Source organism: Hypomesus transpacificus, chromosome 3, assembly GCF_021917145.1.
Source record: "Hypomesus transpacificus isolate Combined female chromosome 3, fHypTra1, whole genome shotgun sequence".
In the NCBI taxonomy this organism is placed as follows: domain Eukaryota; kingdom Metazoa; phylum Chordata; class Actinopteri; order Osmeriformes; family Osmeridae; genus Hypomesus; species Hypomesus transpacificus.
The window spans coordinates 6,048,024-6,074,357 of record NC_061062.1 but is presented as its reverse complement, the minus strand read 5'-3'; the positions used below and the strand labels follow the sequence as shown (position 1 = coordinate 6,074,357).

General features: G+C 50.2%; 2 protein-coding genes across 4 annotated transcripts; both read right to left on the bottom strand.

Moving 5' to 3' along the window:
* Window positions 1–103: 103 nt before the first annotated feature.
* Window positions 104–8,806, bottom strand: fbln5 (fibulin 5). Its single transcript, XM_047046611.1, has 11 exons — window positions 8,417–8,806; window positions 8,115–8,169; window positions 7,857–7,905; window positions 7,345–7,632; window positions 4,137–4,259; window positions 3,834–3,950; window positions 3,303–3,419; window positions 2,768–2,890; window positions 2,243–2,369; window positions 1,805–2,000; window positions 104–1,112 (listed from the first exon to the last, which is right to left on the bottom strand). The coding sequence occupies exons 1-11, from the start codon at window positions 8,458–8,460 to the stop codon at window positions 951–953; spliced, it is 1,401 nt and encodes a 466-aa protein (XP_046902567.1). The 5' UTR covers window positions 8,461–8,806; the 3' UTR covers window positions 104–950.
* A 381-nt stretch (window positions 8,807–9,187) lies between these two features.
* On the bottom strand, window positions 9,188–26,262 carry trip11 (thyroid hormone receptor interactor 11). 3 transcript variants are annotated; one of them, XM_047046031.1, is made up of 21 exons: window positions 25,654–26,262; window positions 24,519–24,595; window positions 24,247–24,357; window positions 23,526–23,816; window positions 22,934–23,002; window positions 22,372–22,564; window positions 21,755–22,078; window positions 21,207–21,247; window positions 20,966–21,064; window positions 20,602–20,790; window positions 17,335–20,340; window positions 16,841–16,981; window positions 16,138–16,331; window positions 15,646–15,809; window positions 15,202–15,305; window positions 14,492–14,591; window positions 13,279–13,360; window positions 12,855–12,969; window positions 10,989–11,111; window positions 10,710–10,848; window positions 9,188–10,439 (listed from the first exon to the last, which is right to left on the bottom strand). In XM_047046031.1, the coding sequence occupies exons 1-21, from the start codon at window positions 25,787–25,789 to the stop codon at window positions 10,222–10,224; spliced, it is 5,916 nt and encodes a 1,971-aa protein (XP_046901987.1). In that variant the 5' UTR covers window positions 25,790–26,262; the 3' UTR covers window positions 9,188–10,221. The 3 variants fall into 3 exon arrangements, with proteins under 3 accessions (XP_046901987.1, XP_046901995.1, XP_046902004.1); XM_047046039.1 differs by having other exon boundaries at window positions 9,188–10,436; XM_047046048.1 differs by having other exon boundaries at window positions 22,399–22,564.
* Window positions 26,263–26,334: the final 72 nt, after the last annotated feature.

Sequence of the window (26,334 nt, the reverse complement as noted above, 5' to 3'; positions counted from 1 at the left end):
CACAGATAATCTTTCATTTGTCCTGTTGTCTCACGTCAACCACAAGTGTCTAGTTTCACATCTACAAAAACAAAACGGACAGAAATAATGCTCATCTCACAGCTTCAGGTCCAGTACATATATTTATTTTACTGACCAGGCTCACTTGAAGTTCTTATTGAAGCAGAATGTGAACACAAAATCATTACTAACCCTGCTTTATTCAAAACATTTTGTAAAAATCATATTATTAAACATGAATCATTTAAAATTCATGGTTTATAACCCAGGTCATCCCTCACTTGCTTGTGGATTTCAGACATCTCTATAACAGGAATATGCTACATCAAAGTGTACAACAATGCTCACCTAAGCTTTCTGTTACGCTCTCAAAGTTGAATACCAATGAGAGCAGAGCGGTGTGGCTCGATACAAAGTTTAGAAACGATATTCCTTGATGGGTTGATAAGAAACACAAGAGACAAACCGCTGCTACGTGATTTCACTAATATGTCAACTCACACGTTAATAGCTCGATTCACAGCTTCTTTCAAGCATAGAAAACCAAACAGAAACGACAGTGATGCGAGTACACAACAGACAAACGGCGCGCAGGACAGACGTCATACAGACAGCACTGGTTTCATGGAACATAGTAACAGTGATTATTTATGTCTGGCTGCTGGAGAGTTTGGTGTCCTGTAGAATAGTCAGGTGGACTGAACCAGACAGCAGTTGTTTCCTCCAAGCAGATGAACTTCAGTCAATCTTGATGAGATGAGTGATGGTGATGACAGTCTCATACCCCCAGACCAAAGGTGGAGGGCGTACTGAGAAGGATGACAATGCTAGAATCCATAAGACATGCTGTATGATAGGTTGGGACAGGCAGTGGATAATGTATGTGTATGGCGTTTGAGGGTCTTCAGAAGGTAATACTGTGCGTGGTGGAGTTTGGAGTTTGAGGCTCTTCAGAAAGGATGCTCGGAGACGTATATCGTGAGCCGTATGATGGAGCTGCCGCGGAAGTTGATGACGTTGTTGACGGTGACCATCTCCAGGTCCAGGACGATGTCCTTGGGGCCCTTCAGGGGCCGGGACAGGACCAGCGTGGCGCTGACGTTACTGGTTTGCTGCGTAACACGAGGAGAAGAGCGAGAGTGAAAGAGAAAGAACAATGTTTATCTTTCATATCGTGTTGATACAAAGTATCGTCCCTGCGATTTCCAAGAAGGACAGGTGTGATGGTGACGCCAACATCAAACACAGCTGCCTCGTGGGCAAACCGAGTTTTAGGTACTCCACGTCCCATCTGTCGAGGCATGAAATGTTTTCACACCAAAAAACAAAGAGTCACAAATTAATTTGGCATTGTGGATGCCACGGCAATCAGAATTTCCTCTGACTGCAGTTTCCAGAAAGCTTCTCCACCTCCTCCCTCCTCCTCCCCTTCACACTCCTATGGCCCCACCTACTGGCCATGCACCTAGTGTGCCTTCACACACACACACCAGAGGGACGCCTCAGAGTGCAGTCTAGCGAGAATCAACACTACACAGGTGGACAGGTGGTCGGTATGTAGGTGCGGGCTGGATTACAGCAGATCATTAAAACAGTGACCCCCTTTTCCGCAATTTCTCCTCGAGGATGAATGAAGGGTCAATACATCCATACATCTATTCACCCATCCATCCATCCATACATACATCTATCCACCCATCCATCCATTCGTACAGCCATCCATCCATCCACCCATCCAAACATCCCACCCTCCCAGAGCGTCCCAGCCCTGCTTCCAGGACCCAGGGGCCTTCACCCTACGTACCCTCATGTAAAACTCTCGGCCCTCGTTGCCCGTCTTGATCTGGAAGATGTAGAAGGCCCCGGGGTAGCGCGTGGTGGCCTGCATCTGGAAGATGTCTGCGGGCACGCTGCGGCCAGACGACAGGTCCATGTGGCGGTACAGGACGGTGAAGGGCCTGTCTCTGCAGGCAGGGTTCTCAGCTGAACACATACACTGGCTGGGGGGGGGGGGGGGGGAGGAAGGGGGGAGGGGGTGAAGTTAACACTTTGGATCAATATCGTACGAGCGTAAGCCCAAATTTCAATCATATATATCACAGTGAGAGCTTAACTTGACTCCAGTGGTTTCACTAAAGGATGGTTGTTATGGGACATATTTCAGGGTGACCCGAGAGATGATGGATGCCGTTTCATAGTCTCTCATACACGTATGTAAAAACTGAAAGAGAATTCTCCTCACTTGTCACTGAGCTCAATGTAAGGCTGTTCACATGTTAAAGGATCCAGGCATGTGTAACCTCCCTGGAAATTGAAACATACTTGTGCTGTTGTACAGGTGTTGTTACCAGTGTCACATTCATTGAAATCTTTAAAATCAAACACACAACAATTAAAGTCCGTTAAAACAACATCAACATCATCGTTATCATCATCATCATTCAACAACAATATCATCATTAGCTTATGAAACTAATGATTTCCATTAGAGGTAAAAATCTAAATCATTATTAACAACTTCAGCCACTGTATTACCAAATATGACCACTAGAGGTCTAGAAACATTGTATCATCAAGCAAAGACCCAAACACGGATAACAGAAAGAATCCTGACATTGGATCATCACACCAAACAGCCAAAAGCACATTGGGGCCTACACAGGAAGACTCTTTACATGTCCAACTGACTTAAACGTCTCTTTGGCTTTCTGGTATTACACGTCAACAGTTTTCAGGCTGAGGCGTCAGGTGGTGTTGCCGTGGTTACCTTCACAGCTGCGTCCGTCCTCGTAGACGTAGTAACCAGGAGGGCAGATGCAGGAGAAGGACCCGGGCGTGTTCACGCATCTGTACTGACACAGAAACTCAGAGAAGCTGCACTCGTCCAAGTCTACAGGCGACGCAGAACACCGTTAGCACCCCACAACATATTCCTTTTCCTTGAGCAGACGCTTTTATCCAAGGTGACTGGGCAAAAGTGATTGAACCTGCGGCTTCTTGATTTGGCGTCGAGGCCTTACCACCCCCCACCCCCCAATCACATGACACCCTGGTCACATTGCCGGCATCGCAGAGCGCTTCACTCTCGTCATGAACACAGAACGGCTTCAACGCTTTACATCCCACGAAGGAAATGTCCAAACATGTCTGACACAGTAAGGGATACAGTTAGAACTGTGCACTTCTGAGCCTTGATTTTTCCACCGTCTGGACCCGTACACTATTTCAACAGTGTGTTGATTTGGATAAAAGCGTCTGCTACATAATAACATCATAATGAATGTAAGGTACAGTATCCTTACCGATACAGGAAGTGCCGTCGGATGCCAGCTCGAATCCCTCGTCGCAGTTGCACATGTAGGATCCATAGGTGTTGAAGCAGCCGTGCGAGCAGGGCTCTTCCTCACACTCATCCACGTCTGGGGGCGTCACAGAGGTGTCATCCTCACCATCATCATAGTCATCATCATCCTCACTATGCACATTCTGTACTTACCGGTTAGTGATGTCACATCCTGCAGTGCTTACGAGTTAGTGATGTCACACCCTGCAGCGCTTACGAGTTAGTGATGTTCACACCCTGCAGAGCTGACGGGTTAGTGATGTCACATCCTGCAGTGCTTAGTGATGTCATAATTCTGAAGTGCTTCGAGGTTACTGATGTCACATCCCGCAGTGCTTGGAGGTTAGTGATGTCACATCCTGCAGTGCTTAGTGATGTCATAATTCTGAAGTGCTTAGAGGTTAGTGATGTTTGCAACCTGAGCAGGTCATGCTATCCGGTTTGAAGATGAAACCAGGGTTGCAGGAGGAGTGTGTGTGTGTGTGTGTACCTGAGCAGGTCCTGACGTCTGGGTTGAGGACGAAGCCAGGGTTACAGGAGCAGGAGTAGGAGCCCGCTACATTAGCACACAGCTGCTGGCAGTATCCATAGCGACACTCATCAATATCTGCTCCCACAGGTTAGGGACAGGGGAAAGAGAGAACACTGTTTCATTCCACAGTATATGCGTGTCATACACAATGAAATGATATAGTCATGGAAATAGTATCAACCACAATACAAAACATTACATTTGGCCGTTTGTGGTGACATGCAAAAACACACGTGGATAGTGAGTGACGAGACTCCTCACCCTGGCACTGCCCCCCCACCAGCCAGTAGCCTTCGGTGCAGGAGCAGGTATAGCCCCCCGCCGTGTTGATGCACACCTGGGTGGGGTTACACTGGTGCGACTCCGCCTCACACTCATCGATGTCTGGAGGAGCAGCACATAGGAACGGCCGTCAGAGGCGTGCGTGCGCGTGCACCCACGATGCTTGTGTGCAGGAGGGTGTTTTGTGTGCGTGAGAAGGTGTTTTGTGTGTGTGCATGTATGTGGGAGGGGGTGTTGTGAGTGTCTGTGTGTGTGGGGGGTGGGGAGGGGGGGTGAGGGCAGGTAGGAAGGTCATCATCAACACTGCAAAACTGTAAAGACTTGTACTGACTGTCCCAGGTGGTCTTTTTGACCCTGTAGTATTGAATGATCATCAGACCCTTATCTCACACTCAGCATATTTATTTCCAGTTCAAATATTTAGAGATAAGAGATCCGAGGCTGGAATTCCACCAGCTCTCCTCCAGCGGTTCACACACTCCTCAACAAGAGGCACATTTCCTTATGTGGAAATCACACATCGGAATTCCAAGCTCTGTTTATGGTTCTCAGACAGTGAAGTCACCCACTCCCAGAGACCCGAGGCCGGGGGTCTGGTGGGACTGTGAAGTCAGTCGTAGCGTTTGTTTGAACAGGCAGCTGAGTGTGATAAGCCCTGATAGTGTTAGCGACCGCTGGCCTGGCCCCAGCCTGGTCCACGACCAGGGCCCAGTGAAGGCCAACAGCAACACAGGCCAGCACCTGCTAGCGGTTAGCAGCTCCAGCCCCGTCTGAGGCAGGAGAGCATGTGCTGCACATGTGTGGCCAAACCCCAGGGAGTTCAGCTGGGTCTCGCTCTCTGGGAGCGCTTCGGTTCAGCTCCTTATAAAGGCAGCTGGTTTGGCCAGCACTGGGCCCCACGCAGGGAAGATGAACCCTGGAGAAGAAGACATATGTGGGAAGAGAGTGAGTAGCGGGTTTTAACGGGAGTCAGATGGCTGAGTGGTGAGGGAGTCGGGCTAGTAATCAGAAGGTTGCCAGATCGATTCGCCACCGTGCGAAATGACGTTGTGTCCTTGGGCAAGGCACTTCACCCTACTTACTGTAAGTCGCTCTCTGCTAAATGACTAAATGTAAGAGAAAGAGACTCAAAGAGCACGTGTGACAGAAATAAAACAAACGGAAGATTTCTGTCATCCAAATTCGACTCCAAATAGCCCAATGGATAATTTACACTTCTTGAGTGAAACTTCAAGTACGGTGTCTTAAACTGTGCCGACCGTTTTTCCCTCCTGGTACCATAACTCTTCTGCATGGTCATGAAGGCCAACTACTGGAATCAACAGGAAGTTCTCACAGCGTCAACAGTTTCAGTTGATGCAAGGGAAGACAGATGTCATGCCACTCTGCCAGACCAAAGGAACTGTTGATATTATTGGAAGTGGCCCTCCAGAGACTAGGAGACAAAGCCAGGTTTGTACCAGGCAGAGGCAGGGCGTCTATATAGCCCAACTCTGTCACTCAACGACTTCTTACATCACCTCTCTCTCTCACATGCCCCCACACACACACACACACAAAATAGCCCCCCCTCTCTTTCTCTCTCTGTCTCTCTCTCACACTGTGTCTCACAGACACATACTGTATATACACAGGTTTGTAGGCCAGTCTCTCCCCCCAGTTCCACCACACTGGTGTGTGCCCTGCCAAAGCGGTTCAGATCTGGCAACAAATGACTTCATCCCTGCTTGATGGGCCTTGCAGATGGCTGAAAAGCAATCCTGTGGTTTACCCAAACAAGGCTTAGGGCAAATCCTCTGAGTGTTTCCAACCCATTAAAAGTCTGAGTAGGGATTAGATTTACAGGAATGATATCTGCACAAATTACAATGACACAGGTTGGTCAAGACAGAATGATGATATACTACCCTGACATGTTTGTGTGTGTTCAAACCAGCAGCTTGTCACCAGGTGAGCACACAGTCTGTGGTTGCTAACGCTACAAGCTAAAACATAAGTTTTACAGAATTGGAATCCACATCTCAAGGGTGTGCTACGAAACAGGCTTACCAAAGAATCAATTAAAATGTATCATTACTAGTAATTAATAAAATGCAGTTAGGTAGATGATTTGAAGTGAATAGTTATAAAAGCTTATGTTACAGATTAACTACTAATGTGACTGTGATCTATGAGATCAGACTACAGTGGTCTGTTGTTATCTAACCAGACAGGGCAGTGTGACCCAAGAGTGGAGCAAGAGGTAGAGAGAGGTAGAGAGACGTAGAGACAAAGAGTGGTAGAGAGAGGTAAATAGAGAGGTAGAGCGGAAGAGAGAGGTAGAGAAGTATAGAGACTTAGCGAGGTAGATTGGTAGTGTGGTAGAGAGAGGTGGAGTTGTACAGAGAGGTAGAGTAGTACAGAGAAGTAGAGAGCTAGAGCAGTAGAGATGTAGCAAGACAAAGAGGGGTAGAAAGAGGTCAAAGAAGAGGCAAAGAGAGTAAAAAAGATGCAGAGGCAAAAAAAACCTTGACAGTCAGAGAGTTAGAGGGGAGCAGAGAAGACATGAGGCAGGAAGAGGAGAGGAGACATAGAGGGGTAAAGAGGGGGGAGGCAGGGAGAGCAGCTGGAGGTTACGGGGTTGTTGACATCAGTTGAAAGCAAGCACAATTGATGCCTTGGACCTCCCACTGAGCCACCTCTATCGATGAGCAGAGAGCAACCCCTTTCCAGCCAGGGGGTGGGGGGTAGTGGAGACATACAACGGCCTACTGTACTACCAGCTGACACTCAATAGGGAACAGAGCAACTCAGACTGGAGCAAAGCGAGAGAGCTAGGCCTGGACAGTAACGCAATAACAGACTGCAGTGTGATGAGATAAACACCCCACCGTGCGGTCAATGCTATGCGCGGTATTCACGACAACACATTCACTTCGAAATTGACTTAAAACCCGCCATTGCTGCTGCGGTTTCTGCAAGACCGACTTTTGTCAGACATCCAAGCCGCCAGCTTTATGATTTGCCTTTACTATCGTCTTGGATTTTAAAGGGTATGCAACTATTGATCTACTGCGCTGGAAAACTATGCAGATTAAACTTTTTTCCAGAGCTAAGGTGAGCAACGTAGGATGGAAATGAGTTTGACCCCTCAGGTTGATACAGTCTTTGGATTCCTGACTCAAAACAAAGTTGACAACGCACTCACCATTACAAGTGCCATCCTCTCCAACTGAGTATCCCAGGATGCACGGCGCGGAGCGGCTGACTATCGGGTAGCTGGGTTCCACGGGCCCTGGAGGCGGTGGACGAAACGTGTCGGGGGGGAAACCCGCCGATGTGTCAGGGTAAGCCGGCTCCGGGAGTGCTGGTGGGTCGGGTCTGGCGTAGGGCTGGCTGTAGAGGCCCCGCGGGATGCACAGGTAGCCGCCATTCTGATTGACGCAGAGCATGTCTCCTCGACAAGGCAATGGTACCGTGCGGCACTCGTCCACATCTGAGAAATAGAGAAACCCATTAGGTGACTACATTTATAAATAGACTACTACAGCTAAATAGGTTTGGATTAAAAACATAGGCCTAATTATTCAGAGACACACAGGCTGCTTCATTCAGAAAAGTATTCGGGCACAGACTTTACAATAACTGTGGGATATCATATTCAGGAAGACACTCTGTATTCAGAACAGTTGTGAGGACACAGGAGGGAGGTGACCTTACCGACACACACCCTCGCTCTGCGGTCGTAGGCAAAGCCTTCTGTGCAGGTCTAAAGGAGAAACACCAATAGGCTATTTCACTGAACTGTCATGGCAAACAGACAGCCCTAAAAACAACCTAGAACACATTAATGTTGCTCCTTTTACAGTGGACGTGACCCAAAAGGTGCATATCCACTCACTGCTGCCCAATCACTGAATGAATGAAATCCATGCACACAGACTGTGTCAAGGTTTTACTGAAATAAAGTCATCTTACCTGACCATTCCCATTGCTGATACATAACAATGTAAATACCAGAGCTGTCAACATTCTGAAAATTGGAGCAAAGTTTCAGTACAAAATCTATTCGAAGATTTGACCAAGTTTAAAAACAAATTAGCTAACATTCCACTCCATAGTGAAAAGATTCCACTGTTTAGAGATATCTTAAAGATTCAGAATAGGACGGCTACTGAAGTCATAAGAAAACTCGCATAGTTGTAGTTCCTAAGAAAACTCAACTTTAATCACTTCAGTGATGAAGCAACCTAATTATGGAAGCAACGTATTGTACTGACCTGGAGTAAGTCCAGACCCTAACACCGCATACGTCCAAAAGCATTATGTATTCTCTTGATCACTCCCGAAAGAGGGACTCTCGCGACCCGTAAACTCCCCTTGATCTTCTGGCTACTATAGCGAACGGGATATGCCAGTGCGCATGTGGCGCTCCCCAAGCTCAGACTATGCGCCTTTACGCGAAAGTCGACACCAGGTTCTGATTAACCGCTGTCTCGTCGACCTGCAACTTCGGTACATTGACCAATTGTACAAGGAATGTCTTTCAAAACGAACTGTTCTATGTTTTCCGTTCTCCGTCGGGTGTACAGATTGCTTTGCGTTGCAAATTAATGGGGCCCCCGAGCACTTTGACAACAGCTGGATTCAATCACGGAAAGACAGCCCCCTCGAACGGAGGCGCGCGTAAAGCTACCCCAGAGTAGTCGGAGGGGGGTCATGATGACTGTGAGAGCTCCGGTTCTTGTGTAAGAATGACACATTCGTCTTTACGATGGGAGACCGTGAAGAAATTCTGATCAGTTCAAGCAGCATAGGCTACATTAAAAACAGTGTCCGATACTCAGTTTAAGGAAGCATTACAACCACAGTAAGACTTTCTAAAATAATTGACAGCAGTAAAGAACAAACATGTATTGAACACCAAACCAATGACCATAAAGATGTAATTTGCATAATTACGTTAAGATACAGATCCTAAATTAGACAAATTACGGGGGGGAAAATGACCACAGAACACAACTGGTTGAATTGAAGCGACAGACATGTTGTAGGGGGATATCTTTATTTCATCAGAAAAGCAACATACTCAAAAGTGCCTCGTACTCTACATAATACCCTCCAGTTTAAGGTGATTAGATCTGTTTTAACCACTTCTAAACAAGAGTCTGAACAACCGGGACCCCTTTTCATATTTTTGTCTACATGGAGAAGCGTCTGTAACATTCATTCTGCAGTCTTTTGTCATGTTACACCGTTGGCTAGCTTTCATAATCTGTAAACCTTTCAATGTGCAGTTTTACAACTTGTAAATATATATTTGTATTCATCATTTACAAACCAAATCATACACTATTCCAAATAGCAAAAACGTTAGGCACTAAGCCCCCATAAATATGAAAAATCACCCATTTACATATATATATATATATAACTATATAATAGTCCTGCCATTAAACTGCAGTTTTATAGTCCAAGTCCTCTGATCAAACCACACCCATAATTACAGCTATAATCACCCCACTATGTGGCATACTACCGTCTAGCTGTCTGGAAAATCCAAGATTTAGCAGAAATGTCTATAATTTTACCAGATGCACAGAGGCACATAAATCTGCAGGCGAGGCTGGTTCCAGACAGCACCAGGCAACCCTGTGTCAGATGCCAGATCACACAGTAGGGATAAAATAAGGGAATAAATGCCAAACAAAAAGAAATAACATTTGAAAATCTTCTGTGGTTGTAAATAACCACTGGTTCTGTAGCATACTCAGAGGCCTCCTTCACATACACAGGAGATGATAGTTATTGCACTGTTGCATACAGGAAAACAGCAGATCCTCTTTATTTAAGACCTGTAATGTTACCACACTTTGCTGAACCCTTACACAGTCCCCCCCCTTTAAGAGAACACCATATGCGTTCAACAGCCATTTCCAAAGGAACGAACAGTTTTTCAGTTCAATCTCTTCAGACTTAACTAATCCAAACAGAGAGGGTGTGTGTGTGTGTTTATCGGGATCCATTGTTTTGGCGAGATGTCTGGATGGACAAGTCAGGACCCCCAGATCCGTCTATCTCGTCACTACTTGAGTAAGTCCTTGAGCACGTTGCCACCGCTGGCTTCGGATGACACGGGCACGGGTGTGAAGGTGGGCAGGGCATCAGAGATGGGCTTCATGAGCAGGTGGCCCCCTGCTCCCCCAGAGGCGGCGCCCCCCTTGCTGAGGAGGGGTACTGCAGCAGACCGCGGGGCCAGGAAGGGGTTGGACTCCCCGGCTCTCCTGACGGCTGCCATTCCTCCTGAGAGCAAACGGGTCAGAGGTCAGATGAGGAGACAAAGGGGTCATTGTGTGGAAGCCTCGGCACCCAACCGGGGCCAGGTCATCTGAGAACGTAAATATGATATGCATTTGATTTGCTTCACAATTTGCACTATGGCTACTGAACCATGTGGTCTATAACAGCAGGTAAGACAAATTAGGAAACACCAAAGCATTTAACACCGTTTGCTTAAGGCCCAGGTTTGGTGGTGAAGAGGCTTCCTGAGTGACTGAGTTAGTGTGCCAGTACCTCCCAGAGGGGTGGAGTTGCTGGTTCTGCCTGGAGGAGTGGGGTTCAGGGGCTTGATGTCGTGGACTGACAGCCTGGCTGGGGGCAGGGCTGGGGTGGACTCCACCTCCAGGAACTTCACAAACATTTCTGAGAAAGACTGCAACACAAAGGTGCCCAGGGTGTGTTTCAATCAGGGTTGATTGTAGATTGACAGGAAGATGATGTGTGTGACTGTGTCTGCATGCGTGCGTATGAGTGTGTGTGTGCGTGCATGCATGTTTGTGTGTGTGTACTGACCGAGTTGAAGCCCTGACCCTGGGTGGGTCTCTGGGGGGTGTTTGGGACACTCTGTACTGCCCTGCCCCCCAGCCAGCTGGACACCCAGCCAGTTACCCCATGACGGCCGTCCTCATCCAGCATCTGGAGACACAGAGACTGGGTCAGCTCTCCACCAAGAACCCTGCTCTTCTACCGAGGCTTGCTCTTTTAATGAGCCCTGCTCTTCTACTGAGGTCTGCTCTTCTACCGAGCCCTGCTCTTCTACTGAGGCCTGCTCTTCTACCGAGCCCTGCTCTTCTACCGAGCCCTGCTCTTCTACTGAGGTCTGCTCTTCTACTGAGGCCTGCTCTTCTACCGACCCCTGCTCTTCTACCGAGGCCTGCTCTTCTACTGAGCCCTGCTCTTCTGCTGAGGCCTGCACTTCTACTGACGCCTGCTCTTCTACTGAGGCCTGCTCTTCTACTGAGCCCTGCTCTTCTACTGAGGCCTGCTCTTCTACTGAGGTCTGCTCTTCTACTGAGGCCTGCTCTTCTACCGACCCCTGCTCTTCTACTGAGGCCTGCTCTTCTACTGAGCCCTGCTCTTCTGCTGAGGCCTGCTCTTCTACTGACGCCTGCTCTTCTACTGAGGCCTGCTCTTCTACTGAGCCCTGCTCTTCTACTGACCCCCTGCTCTTCTACTGAGCCCTGCTCATCTACTGGGCCCTGCTCTTCTACTGAGGCCTGCTCTCCTACTGAGCCCTGTTCTTTTACTGACCCCCTGCTCTTCTACTGAGGCCTGCTCTGAATACGTGGTCTGCCTCCAGAGACGCTACAAGTTGTAAACACTACTCAAGCGGAAAAATTCAAAAGCATGAAGAAGAGGAGAAGAAAAGAGGGGGGAAGTGGAAAAAAACAGTGATGACAACTGGGTCTTCATCTAGCCCTCATCCTCCAGTCTGTTTTGCTTTAGGACTGTTGGGTAATCCGCTCTGCATAGCTGGATGGGGTCCCAGGGGAGCCTGCTGGATGAGGAAATGCTTTCTCTGCTAGTGGAGCCCAGACTGGATTCAAGGGCAGCTGGAGGTACGAGCGACTGTCTACTGGACACAGATTATCCACTGAACAGTATTAAGACAGAACATTGTCTATCTACTGAACACTGTATATTTACTGAACACTATTTACTGAACACTATTTACTGAACATAGCTGTTCATATTAGCAATTTAACAAATCAAGTAGAACGGAACAATCCTAGTGTGAAATGTATTTGACTATATTTTGTAACCCTGCTTCAGCAGGGAAAATGCCCCAATGACAACCAGATTCTGGAACAGCTGTTGAGGATTTGAAGGAGCGCGCGTCTAAAGAGGTTACACTGGGGTTACTGTTAACTTCACAACTTACGTGTTGAAAGGTTATAGTACGTCAGCGATGAAGACATGGATGATTCACTTATACTGCCCCCTGCCAAGACTACATAATATAATCACCCAACTACAGTATACAGTATTATTTACCTACCCTCGGAAGTCATTCTCAATCTCTACAGAATGAGTGTAGCTCACTACCCCTTACAGTCAGCTACCAAGGAGCGGCCAATGAAAACATGACCTGGTTGAAATTTATGAAGGATAAGAAACATAATCATCTTGGCTTGGATAGAGTCAACCGTATCAGCTGTGCACTTAACATTACATGGACTAAACCGTTTCTGGACTGTGGCAGTACAGAGGCCTTACTGGCTCCATCACTGCTGCCACCGCTGAGAGAGCCAGCCAAAGGTCAAACATGAAAAAGAAACAACTGAAGACAAACATGTATAAAACAAAAGGGTTGAGAGACAGAGAGCGAAAGGGAGAGAGAGGGACCTAAGAGGTGATAAAAAGAGCGCGTGGCGTCACCTGGATGACCTTGTCCCGGTCCAGGCCCAGCACGCTCCCCATGAGCATCAGCACCTCTGCTCGCTTGTTCTTGGGCGTGTGGAAGTAGCCCATGAACAGGTTGCGCATCAGGACCCTGGGGAGACGGCGCACAACAGGCGGGTCACTCAACGGGACCCCAAAAAGAATAATTGGCTGAAGAGACAACAACTGTTCATACTGTTACATCAATATAGATTCCGGTCAGGTCAATAGGGTCTCGGCATAGCTCAGTGCTACAGCATTTGGCTGCAGATTCAAATCCCCCACAGGTTCAAATCCCCCCTTGAATGCCTTTGGATAAAGGTGCTAAATGAATCCATATTTGAAAAAGTATTCGAAGCGACACATAAATACTGCACAGAGTAAGTCCAGCAGATGCTCTCGCTGCAGGTGGTCCACTTACTTATCCACCTTTCCCTCTGTAGTGTTCAGCAGGCTCATCAGCTTGGTCTGGGCCTCCTCCAACATCTCCTGACGAACGTCCACTGCAAAACAACAACACGTCAACAACAACACGCTTGTCTCAGGGCCCCGCACCTTCGCACTGGACCCAGTCCTGTAGGTAAATATACTGGACCCAGTACTGTAGGTTAATATACTGGACTCCAGTCTTGTAGGTTAATATACTGGACCCAGTCCTGTAGGTCAATATACTGGACCCTGGCCTTGTACAGTAAGTCAAACAAATACATGCGCTAACAGATGTCTGGGGTGGCAGAGAGCAGTGGGGGGGGGGGGGGGGGGGGGCGACTACCAGCGTGTCCAAGAATTCCACCTGATGTAATAACCCACGTCTGCTCCTGATAGGGCGACAGCAGACGAATGGAGAACTGAACTAATACGTGGGAAAATCTCCCTCAAGGGTGCTGGGGTTTGGTGTTTTAAACTGATTTATTCTGTTTGTGGTTGTTTAAGCTCCGATAAGAACATGAGAAACGAGAGTGTTGAACACGAGAGGAATGCCAGGGGCCTTCAGAAGGTTCTGGAAAGGAGCCTGCTCTGCTGAAGCTTGAGCACACTGAGAATGGAACACAGGAGAGACCTGCTGTTCACCAAGCACCTGGTAGTCAGCACAGACTATGAAATGTACGTTCTGTCAGGAGAATGACAGCGAGGCATCGCAGAAATGTGCCAACCATCCACAACATCTTCAGGCCAGCCAGCGGGGGGAAAGCCAGTCTTTGAACCGAGACATCAATCAGCCGATGAAAGACTGAATTGAGGAGACATTTATGAATGTTTCATTAAAGTCTTGTGAGGACACCTTTTGGAGGAGAAGTTCTGATCTGGGTACTGTAACTTGTCTGTCTTGTGTGAAGCTGAGGTCGTACCACACACCTTTACAGTGGAGCAGTCTGAGATGGATTAAAGCTCAGCTCCCTTTCCTCTGCTGAACAAAGTTCTGCATGGTTTTAAAATCCAATATGAAGCTAAGACCACTGGTGACACAGAAACTATACAGGACTCGGTTCAGTAAACTGAGACAGGAGTGAAGACAAGATGGTTAGCAGCACACAGTTTAACAGCTAACCACTCCGAGGCAGTGTGTGGTCCCACAGTCTTGTGAGGACACCTTCTGGAAAGGAAATCCTGAAGAAGGTAGCCCCTCTGCTCACCTTGCTTCCTGAGCTCCTCCAGCTGCTCCTCCTTCAGGTCCAGCTGGTCGGTGAGGCGCGAGGCCGAGTCCAGAGCGGCGTTGGCCTCGTCTAGGGTCACCTGGGAACCGGAGAGGAGCCACCATCAGACCCACGTTGTGCTGCTCTGAGATCAGTGTTTCGATGCTTTGTTGTTGCGTATAGAAATAAGACGTGCTGAACATAAGGCGTGGTGTCGTCACCATGACTGAGGGGAGTTGAATGATGCTGATTGATGACACAGCTGGAGTCTTGGTTTAAAGAGGTGTGTGTGCGTGGGTGCGTGTGCTTGTGTGGGTGAGTGTGTGATATTGTGTGTGACGTGTGGGTAAGTGTGTGTGTGATGTGTGTAATGTGTACGTGAGTGTGTGATATTGTGTGTGACGTGTAGGTGAGTGTGTGTATGATGTGAGTGTGTGTGTGTGTGTGTGTGTGTGTGTGTGTGTGTGGGATGTGTGTATGATGTGAGTGTGTATGTGTGTGATGTGTAGGTGAGTGTGTGTATGATGTGAGTGTGTGTGAGTGTGTGTGTGTGTGGGATGTGTGTATGATGCGGGTGTGTGTGAGTGTGAGTGTGTGTGTGTGTGTGGGATGTGTGTATGATGTGAGTGTGTGTGTATGTGTGTGATGTGTAGGTGAGTGTGTGTGTAATGTGTGTATGATGTGTGTGTGTGTGTGTGTAGGCGGCAGACCTGCAGAGCAGCAGCTTTGTCCTCCAGCAGCAGGGCTTTCCTCCTCCACTCGTCCCTCTCCCTCCTGTGCTTCTCCAGCTCGGAGGAGTACATGGCCTTCTCTTCTGTGGACGCACACACGACAGCAAGCCGGGGCTTGGTGTCAGCACATGCCCTGGAACCGCACTCAGACAGCCACCAACATCCAGGGATGAAACCCACACGCTCCTATATGAAGGTCCTCCACTGGAGCCGTGCGCGGTGCAGGTGTGGGGATGGGTATAGCTCAGTGGTAGAGGATGGGGCTGGGCGTACCACGTGGAAGTTAAACACATTGGGCTTGTGTTCTGCTTGCATTCGTTCGGCAGACACCTTTATTCAAAGCTACATGCTAACGGTGCACACCGGTGTAAAGTATACATGTGGCCGTTTGTTCTGGTGTGTCTGCGAGGGGTGTGAACGTGCCTTGCTGGAACTGCTCTAGCACCATCTGCAGGTTGGAGAGGGAGACTGCGTACTGGTTGACCTGCTCCTGGGAGGCGTGGAGCTGGAGCAGGGCCTTGTCTCTCTGCTTCACCACCCCACTCAGCTGCTCCTGCAGGGACTCCACCTGCAGGCTGGCCTGCTGGCTGGGGGAGGGGGGGAGGAGGAGGGGGGGGGGGGGGGGGGGAGGAGGGAGAGGGGGAGGTTTAATTGATTGACTGTATAGATAGAAGTTCAGTTACAGGTCAGACATCATGACATGCATTTGTAAGTTGCTTAGGAAAAAAGGTACGAAAACGTTTTTTTTAATTTTTTTTTTTTTTAAGGAGATTTGAATCTCTACACATTTTAGTAGCATTAAAAAGAGTGGTGTATCACAGCAGAAACCGCAACCCAAAACCCCCACCACATTGTCCACAGACTAACCACCACCAGGTACAGAACAGACAGGAGACTCAGAGCACCAGGAGGTACCTGGCGTTCTCCACGGCGCTGGACGAGGTGGCCAGCCTGTCGTCCAGCATGGTCACCCTCCGGCGCAGCTCTGCCTCGCGGTCCTCGGCCGCCAACGCCTCGCGCGTGTACGAGTCCTCCGTCTCCAGCAGGTGGCTCCGCAGACGCTCCAGCTCCAGGTTCAGACGCTGCTCCTTGTCCTTCATGCGCTGCAACTGTGTGTGTGGGTGGTTTGTGTGTGGATATGGGTGGCGTGTTGTGTGTGTGTGAGTGGCGTGTATGTGTGGTGTGTGTGCGTGGGTGGTGTGTTGTGTGTGTAAGTGTGGTGTGTGTGTGGGTGGTGTGTGTGTGTGGTGTGGTGTGAGTGGTGTGTGTGGGTGGTGTGTTGTGTGTGTGGGTGGTGTGTGTGTGGTGTGTGTGTGTGTGTGGTGTGTGTGAGTGTGGTGTGTGTGTGGGTGGTGTGTGTGTGTGTGTGGTGTGTGTGTGTGTGTGGGGGGGGGTGAGGGACAGGAAGGTTACTTATGTGAACAAGTGTGACACTGCAATGCTGATTATTTATAAAAAGGTCAGAAAATTTGATTTATTTACAGTTATCTGCCCTCCGCATCAAACATATCAAATTAAAAACAACCAATAAACAAATAATAGTCCAAAGGACTAGAAATAGTCAAGCGCAAATAATAGTCCAAAGGAGTCTAAGGCGCGACGACTACGCCGGCCCTACCTCGGCCTGCACCGCCGTGGTCTCCATCTGTTTCTGCTTCAGCGCCAGCATCAGCTGGTCTCTCTCCTGCTGGAAGGCCACGGCCCGCTCCTGCATGGAGCGCAGCTCATTCAGCAGCTGGTTCAGCTCCACACTCTTCCCCTGGGAGAGACAGTCACATCACACACTCAGCAGGCATGTCCAGCCAGGGGGACGGAGGACCAGTGCAGGTAGTAAAGGAGTCATAAGATAGTGGGGAGTAGTAGGAATAGTGCACATAGGAAGGGCACAAGATCATCTGGGACCAGAAGTATACAGTTCGAGCAGTATTTCAGTGGCTACCATGAAAACCAGGGACCATTAGCCACTACAAAGGCGAACGTTTATACAAATGTGATGTACGTATCATGTACGTAATGTATTCATTTTAAGAGTGAATACATACATACTTATACATTCGGGGAAAACAATTTGAGAAAAAAAAACATTCAAGCTACTTCCAGAGCAGCGCTGACCTGATCTCTGTCCTTCAGCATTTTCTCCATGGCAGCGGTCTTCTCACTCATGGCGGAGCGCTCAAACTCCTTCTCCCTCAGCATGAGCGACACCTGCATGTTGGTCTCCTGCAGCGCCCGGAACTCGGACTCCTTCTCGCGCGAACGCGCCGCCACCGCCTCGTTCTCCTCCTTCAGCTTCCGGCCGTCCATCTCCAGGATCAGCGCGCGCTCCTTCAGGTTGGTGACCGCCTGCTTCAGCACCTCGTTGTCACTCTCGCGGTTCCTCAGCGCCTCGCTCACCTGGCTCAGGTGGTCCCCCTTGGACTTGATGAGCAGGTCCTTCTCCCGGACGGACCGCTGCAGGGCCTCCAGGCGCTCCCTCGCCTGCCTCGCCTCCTCTGCCTGGCCCCGCTGCTCGCCCTCCGACGCCGACGCCGAGTCCGACAGGCGGTGGTTGTTCTCCTGCAGCGTCCTGACCATCGACTCCCTCTCGGCCAGCAGAGCCCGCAGCGACTGCAGCTCGCGCTGCTGGGTCTCGCCGAACGCGGCCGCCGCCCCCTGCTCGGCCGCCGGGGAAGGCCCGGGGGACTGGTCGGCGAGGGGCGGCTCCGGCGACACGCAGTCCAGCTTCCCCAGCAGGACGGCCTTGGTGGTGCTGAGCTGGCTGATGGTCTGCTGGACCTGGGCCAGCTCCTGGCTCAGGCTCCCCAGCTTCCTCTCCTTCTGCTCGTAGCTCTGGACGAGGCGGGAGTAGTCGACGGAGAGCTTGGAGCTGCAGTCGCTGTCGGCGGACACCTGGCCCTGCAGCTTGAGCAGCTCCTCCTGCAGCTGGGCCGACTCGTGCTGCATGTTCTTCACCGTGGTGATCACCTGCTGCTTCCACTCCTCCATCTTCTTCACCTGCTGCTTGAGCGTGTCCCTCTCGTGCAGGAGCTCCTCGAACTGGTTGCTGCTCACGCCCCCCGAGCCAGTGCCGGCCTCGCCCCCCGAGGCCTGGAGGACGCTCACCAGGGTCTGGCACTTCTGGGTCAGGGCGTCGATCTCGATGTCCTTCTCCCGGATGATGCGCGACAGGTTCTGGATGGTCTCGCGGAACATCTCCTGGCTGCCGGACGGGTCGCTCATGGTGGAGAGGCGCTGGTTCTCCTGCTGCATCTTCAGCAGCGCCGCCTCCTTGCCCGCCACGATGTCCATGATGCGGTGGTAGTCGGAGCGCAGCTGACTGTTCTCCCGGGTCTTCTCGTTGAGCACGGCCAGGACCTGCTCCCTCTCCACCGCGTAGGCCTGCAGCTGCTGGTGGAGGAACATCACGTCCTGGGAGGGGCCGCCGGACATGCGGGCGTGCAGGGCCTGGATCTCGCGGTCCTTCTGCGTGATCATCTGGGACAGCTTGCCCAGCTCGTCCCGCGACACCACCAGCTGGTCCAGCTGCTTGGCCAGGGATAGGTTCTTCTCGTTCAGCTGGGTGATCTCGGTCTCCTTCTCCTTGATGCCCTTCACCAGCCTCTCGATCTCTCCCTTGGACAGGTCGTGCTTCTCGTTGCCGTTCTCCCCGTTGAGAGACTGGGTCTTGTCCTCCTGCATGATGACCACTTCCGGTACGGACGGGGGATGGTTGTGGCGCCCGGCGAGCCCCTCCACCGCCTGCAGCAGGCGGGAGATCTCCTGGTCCTTGGCGTGGATGAGCCGGTCGTAGTTGAGCGTGCTCTGCTCGTGGCGCGAGTGAGCCTGCTCCAGCTCGTTCTGCTGCGCCTGGAGGGACTGCTGGGCGGCGAGCAGCGAGGCCCGCTCCTCCTCCGTGGCCCTCCTCAGGGCCAGGACCTCCTCCTCCAGGTTGCTCCTGGCGGACTTGAGCTGGGTGATCTCCGTCTCGAGCTCGGTGATGATGTCCAGGGTCCGCGGCTCGGCCAGGGGCTGGGGCCGGCTCTGTTGGTCCCTCAGGCGGTCGAACTCCTCCTTCAGGTGGCTGTTCTCCTCCTTCATCCCTCCCAGCTGCCTGTCCTTCTCTTCCGCCGCCTGCCTCAGCGCCTCGACGTCCTTGGAGGCCGCCAGAAGCCGTCCCTCCGCCTCGCTCCGGGCCTCGGCCGCACCCTGCTTCAGGGTCTCCATGAGGGCGTCCTTCTCCCGGAGCAGGTCCGTCAGCTGCTTCTGCCCGGCCACGGTCATGGCCAGCATCTCGTTGGTGTCCCTGTGGTCGGATGCCCCCTGCTCCACGTCCCTCCGGAGCTGGCCGATCTCCAGGTCCTTCTCCTGGTTCAGCCGCACGGCCCTCTCGTGCTCCGTCTGCAAGGCGGTGGCGTCCAGGGAGCGCGCCCGTGTCAGCTCCTCCACGGTGTTCTGGTACTGCCTGGTCTGTTCGGCCAGCGCCAGCTCCGCCTGGCTCAGCTCGCCCTCCAGCTGGCTCTTCTCCAGCTTCAGGGCCTCGATGCGAGTGTCCTTCTCCAGGGCCAACCTGCTGAGGGCCGCCTGGCCTTCCCTCACCTGCCGGCCCAGCTCCTCCGCCCTGCCCGCGGCCTCCTCGACCTCCGTCTTCAACCTCCTGTTCTCCATCTTGCCCTCGTAGTCCTCTGACATCACTTTCTCGTGGGAGTTCCTCATCTCGGCCAGCTCCTTCCGGAGCTCCTCCGACTCGCGCTCCTTCGCGGCGAGCTCCTCTCCCCCGCCCTCGGCCCCTCTCTCCCCCGCCTGACGGAGCTCCGCCCTGGCAGCAAACAGCTGCTCCTCCCGCTCCTGTAGGCTTCTCCTGAGCTCCGACACCTCTCCTCGCGCCTCGCGCCCCTGCTCCGTAGCGTGTCCCAGCTTCTCTCTCAGCTCCTTCACTGTGCTCTCCAGCTGCTGCTTGCCCATGTGCAGGTCATTCAGCGTGAAGGCGCTCTGGCTCAGTTTCTCCCTCTGGGCCTCCAGCTCTTGCTGCAGCGCCCCCCTCTGGTCAGAGGCTGAACTGAGCTCAGACAGCAGCCTGGTCAACTCGGCTTCAGACTCCTTCAGCTGCCCAGAGAGCTGCTCCCTCACGGAGATCATGTGCTGCACACAAACGAGGGAAAAAAAACACACAAAATAGTAATTATAATATAAAGGATATAAATTGTCAGAAAACGTTTTTTTTTTAACTCTGCTGAAATGACATAAATGTAATCATATATTGCATATATACTACATATTTAGAAAGTAAGTATGTGTACATTTACCTCTTTTCCTTACTGTACTAAAATTGACATGGATGTAACATATTCAGAAGTGACTAATGTTCCATTACTTATTGACGCTGATCAACAGAGCGGGTACCTGTGTGGCTTCCTGGTTCTGGCGGTCCAGCTCCTCCAGCTCAGACATGAGCGTGTCCCGGTCCTCCCGGGTCTCCTTCAGAGCCTCCTCCATCCTCTGGAGCTCCGCCCTCAGCCCCTCGCTGTCCTCCCCTTCCCCTCCTGCCCCACCCCGCTCCTCCGCACCCCTAAGCCTCTCCAGCAGGCCCAGCTGAAAAGCAGGAAAACATTGACCCTGTGGTTAAGTAACAAGGAAAATGTGTTTCACAATGTTTCGTTTTACGCTTGAACACTACAAGTAAAGACAAGGTGCTTTTACTCATTGAGTCAACAGGGCACACAAGTCACACAATTCATCAACGCAGTTGAGGAGAGTTTTAGGTGACCTTTTCCTGTTCGATCATCTCCTTCTCTTGTCTCAAGGCCCCGATGAGTGTGTTCAGTTCTAGGATTTCTGCATGTTCCACCTCTGCTGCTGGTTCACTCTTTTATAAACAACAAAATCAACAACTATCAAACTGATGTCAGTTTGGATAAAGCCATCTGCCAAATGAATTTAAAAAGAAGAAGAATCAGCCGAGCATAAAGATAAACTGGGAACATTCAGTGTCCAGTCAGACTCCATACCTCAGGAGGACTCTTAAGCCTCATGATATCTTTTTCAGCATCTGAAGAAAAAAAGATACATATAAACATGAAATACATTAAAACATTCACAACAGAAATGTTAAGCTCCTGGCTCAGCATTCAAACTCTATACCTGATCAGACTCTACCTGCCTGTACCTCTACCTAACTGCCTGTACCTCTACCGAACTGCCTGTACCTCTACCTAACTGCCTGTACCTCTACCTAACTGCCTGTACCTCTATCTGCCTGTAGCTCTACTTGCCTGTAGCTCTACCTGCCTGTACCTCTATCTGCCTGTACCTCTATCTGCCTGTACCTCTACCTGCCTGTAGCCCTACCTGCCTGTACCTCTACCTGCCTGTAGCTCTACCTGCCTGTACCTCTACCTGCCTGTAGCTCTACCTGCCTGTACCTCTACCTGCCTGTACCTCTACCTGCCTGTAGCTCTACCTGCCCGTAGCTCTACCTGCCTGTAGCTCTACCTGTCTGTAGCTCTACCTGCCTGTACCTCTACCTGGCTGTACCTCTATCTGCCTGTAACTCTACCTGCCAGAGCCTTCCTCAGCCCCTGTATCTCGTTATCCAGATGGGCCTTGTGTAGGTTCTTCCCCTCCTGCTCCTGCACCCGGGTCTGGAGCTCCACCACCGACGCTTGCAGCCGGGCGTAGTTCTGCAGCAGCTGTGCGTTCTCTCCCTGCACCTCCTCCTTCTCCTGCTGCAGGACGGCTGCGGCCCTCTGCGCCTCCTCCAGACTGGCAGTCAGCTCCTGCAGCTTCCTGTCCTGTTGCTCCGCCCCTTCCTGTAGAGACCGGACGGTGTTCTGAAGGTCCAGGGTTCTGGAGGAGTCCAGGGAGGTCTGGCCGCTGCCCGCTGGATTAGGGGGGAAAAATGACCAAAAACATTACTAGAGGCAATTATTAATAATGCCGATTATTTTGCAGATGCTTTTATCCAAAGCGACATACAGGTCGGGACTTGAACCTGCAAACTCTTGATCTGCAGACAAATGCTCTACCACTGAGCTTGAAAGCATGAAACAACACAAGAACTACAGCTCCTTATCCCCTCGAGCATATACCCGTCAGAAAGTTACAGCCTCTATGAAATAATTCCTTGTTGTTTTCCCTCTCCAACCGTTTAACCCTGAAGAGCCCCCGACTAACTCGTTAGGGAACTTGACCCCGTCCCACCATTGTGGATCTGCTCCTCCAGCTCCTCCACCCTCTCCTCGTACTCCGCCAGCTCGGCCCGGTGGCGCCGCGTCACCTCGGTCAGCTTCTGCCGCTGGGCGTCCTGCAGGGCGGCCAGCTCGTGCTGGTGCTCGTCCACCTCTCTGCCCATCTCCTCTCGCAGCTCCTGCTCCACACAGACAGACAGACAGCGGCTGAGGCTCACAAGTTCAAGTACATAAACAACGCACAGTACGTTTCCAGAATGAAACCGACATCCGTGAACATCTGTTCAGTGTTTCCCCACACATAGAATCATTTGTGGCGGTGCGCTACAGAATCGACACCGGCCGAGAACTCATTTTTAGTCTTTGGTTTCTGGCAGGCCCCCCCCCCCCTCCCCCCTTCAGCCACAGGCGACCCCCCATAAATCGCTTTCTAATCTGTGGGAAACAAAGAACTGTTGTTCTATTACTATGATAAAGTAACAACACATTAATCCTTTTGAATAACCAGTTCATACAGTTGGACTGGTGGCTTTTAAAGTGAAACTCACGTTTATGATCCTCTGGAGCTTGAGGATCTCACCCTGGTCACCGTTGCCGTTCCCTGGGGCATTTGATGCCTGGTACGGAGCACGGTACAACAGGTACATCACTCATAGATGTCATGCACTGTCAGTTTCTGTTATGTACAGATCTACATTCAGTAATGTTCTGTTTTGCTATGTAGGGATATAAACATCAGTCGTGTACGTTATACGTTATGTAGGGAGTAAAGTATCAAACAATATGTTATTTAGGGAGTAATGCATGTTGTGTTATGTTGGGAGTAATGCATGTTGTGTTATGTTGGGAGTAATGCATGTTATGGAATGCAGTCATGTTTCTCATGTTATGGAATGCAGTCATGTTTCTCATGTTATGGAATGCAGTCATGTTTCTCATGTTATGGAATGCAGTCATGTTTTCCATGTTATGGAATGCAGTCATGTTTCTCCTGTTAGGGAATGCAGTCATGTTTTCCATGTTATGGAATGCAGTCATGTTTCTCCTGTTAGGGAATGCAGTCATGTTTCCCATGTTATGGAATGCAGTCATGTTTCCCATGTTATGGAATGCAGGGATAAACACAGTGAGGCTGGCTACCTGAGACACGCGCCTCCAGTGGGCCACCTCGGCCTCCAGCCGCAGCACCTCCGTGGAGAGGCGGTTGATCTCCTGCTGGGACCAGAGCACGTCGCTGAAGTCCATCTGGTCCCCGTGGAAACCCTGGTGGTCCCCGGGGGGTTGTGGCAGGAAGGAGGCGGAGGAGGACGTGGTGGAGGTGGCCACGGGGAGCACGGCGGGGCCGGAGGAGGCGGACTGGCTGGAACTCTGCCACTTGTGCATCTCCTCCTGCAGGCCGCTCTGGCGCGCTTTCAGGTGGCTGATCTCCACCTGCGAAGGCAAGCAGACGGCACGCTTCAGGACCCCCCCTGGTGGTGTGGGAGCGTGGCTGTGGGAGGGGCTCACGCCTGCTTACATCTCAATTCATCTCAATTCATCTCAATTCATCTCAATTCATCTCAATTCAATCTCAATTATTGTACTCGCTGTGAAATATTTTACTGTTGATTGCTTTCCTACGGGTACACTCTTGCACTTTTTCAGGTTCATGTTGTTTAATTGCAACTTGTTTAACTACATGCTCTTATGGTTCTTCCCTTTGGCACTTATTTGGTTTTTCACAATGTATGCGTCATGTTTTGGCTGCCCGCAATGTTTGGGGCTCGTTGTTATGATCATTGACCTAAGCACTTTTGTAAAGCTCTCTTTTGGAAGTCGCTTTGGATAAAAGCGTCTGCTGAATGAATAAATGTAAATGTACATCTCTCTGCTGCAGAAGGCTTCTGTACTCTGCAGACTGCTGCTTGATCTGGATCTCCGAGGCCTCCAGCTTCTCCTCAAGCTCAGCGTGGATCTTCTTTAAACGCTCACACTGCGACACACAGGTATAAGTGAGAGAGAGAGAGAGAGAGAGAGAGAGAGAGAGAGAGAGAGAGAGAACGTGTGTAAATCACCAGCTGCACAGCTTAGACAAACAAGGGCATGGTCAAGAGAATCTTTCAGACACGCTGATCAGGGAGCCTCCAGACTAACCTCTGACTTCTGTGTGGCAAACGCACCCTCCACCTCCGCCAGCCTGGAATTGGACACCTGCAGCTCAGTGGAGGCATCTGTGATGAGACAGAAGAAAACCTCACAAACAGCCCAGCAGCTACAACAGTGAACCAATCAAACGCAGCCCAGCAGCTACAACAATAAACCAATCAAACACAGCCCAGCAGCTACAACAATAAACCAATCAAACACAGCCCAGCAGTACAACAGTGAACCAATGCGCGTCACCAGTCACTGTTAAAAGGAAATGGCTAGATAAGTGTACGTGAAAAAGGCAGCACTATTTTTTTCAACCTATAGGTATGTGTCAGACTACAATGTCGGCTGGTCTTGACAATGCCGTTGCAGTTGAATATGATCAGACTGAAAGCAGGTATTCTATCTGCATAACTCCGTATCAACCTCAGGACTGGCCTATGTGTGTGTGTGTGTACACACTACATGTGACATACACAGATGATCTGCTTAAACAGGTTCACATGACAAACCAGCTTGTACAAGCAGCACACAGACAAGCTTTCCTTGCAGAAAATCTTATCTATCACTATAGATTACACAGCCACAACCATTTTGTTTACATTATGAAACAGGCATCATTGTTTTCTATGTTCTGGTCTGGACTGATTACAGATTAGACAGCTTGACCATTGTTGTATTGTAATAGACCCAGTAACCTGACCTGTGAGTCTAACAGTACATAAATGTCTCTGTTGGACGTCCAAGATCAAAGTTCTTCTGTCTCCGTCACTAGCTTCAGTCAAAGCCTGTTTGCTTCCAAACAGCATGGTTGTCACTAGCTCAAACTGCACTGATTTGTAATTAACCTAGCTAAAGTTATCTGTTCATAACCTTACAACATGACGAACGGCATCACAAAAATGTACCACCCAAATACAAGTATACGGGGTGTTGGGTTATGTAGCCTTTACAACAACTACCCTAACAAACGGGGGAGGGGGGGGGCATTTTGATTAAATTACAAGGCAATCTGTAAACAAGTTTACTGGCAAGGAGGTTACTGTAGCGAACTTCAGGATTACATTACAGCAGCAGTTATGAATTACAGCCAACATGGTATCCTAAATATAGTGTATAGTCCACCTTCTAGACTTACCTCCAACCTCTTCCACACCCTCCAACAGCATATCTTTGGTAAATGTGGATATTTGTCCAGTAAAAGATTGCAGGCTCCCTCCAACCTGGCCCAAAGACTGACCCAGGCCAGAACTGATTCCACCAAGCCAAGACATTTTTGTGAAACGTAAAAATAAACAAACACGGGCCAAATAATGTTATTGCCTTGTAGCTAGCTACTTTGCTAGCAACCTTCCTCATCCAGTTAGAGACTCCATTTAAGCACGTTAAGACGTTTAACAACTTGTAGATTTAAACAACGTGTTATTGCCGATAACTCTTTCTCGCCTTGAGGGCTGTCAAGTTCGGGACAGTTAGTCGGACTTGCTAACGCAGGCTAAATTTAGCTAGCTAGCTGCTTAGCTTTTCGCTAGCTGTAATTTGTCGTCCTCAACCGTATGGTTTAACTGACAAGGGAGCTAACTAAAATCGGAAACAAAAGCAAAACACCGACTGTCGTACAATATTAACTATTGTGAACTGGTCGATATTACGGTTCGTTTTTCATTTTTCCATGGACTTCAGAGCCGGTTCATACAATACAGCTAGTGGCTACACTGCCAACTCGACTGCAGCTTGGCTGTCAAGAGTTTTGACGTGGACTCTGCAGCGCCATAGCATTATGGGATAGTGGAGGACTACCAGCATGATGAGGCTGCAT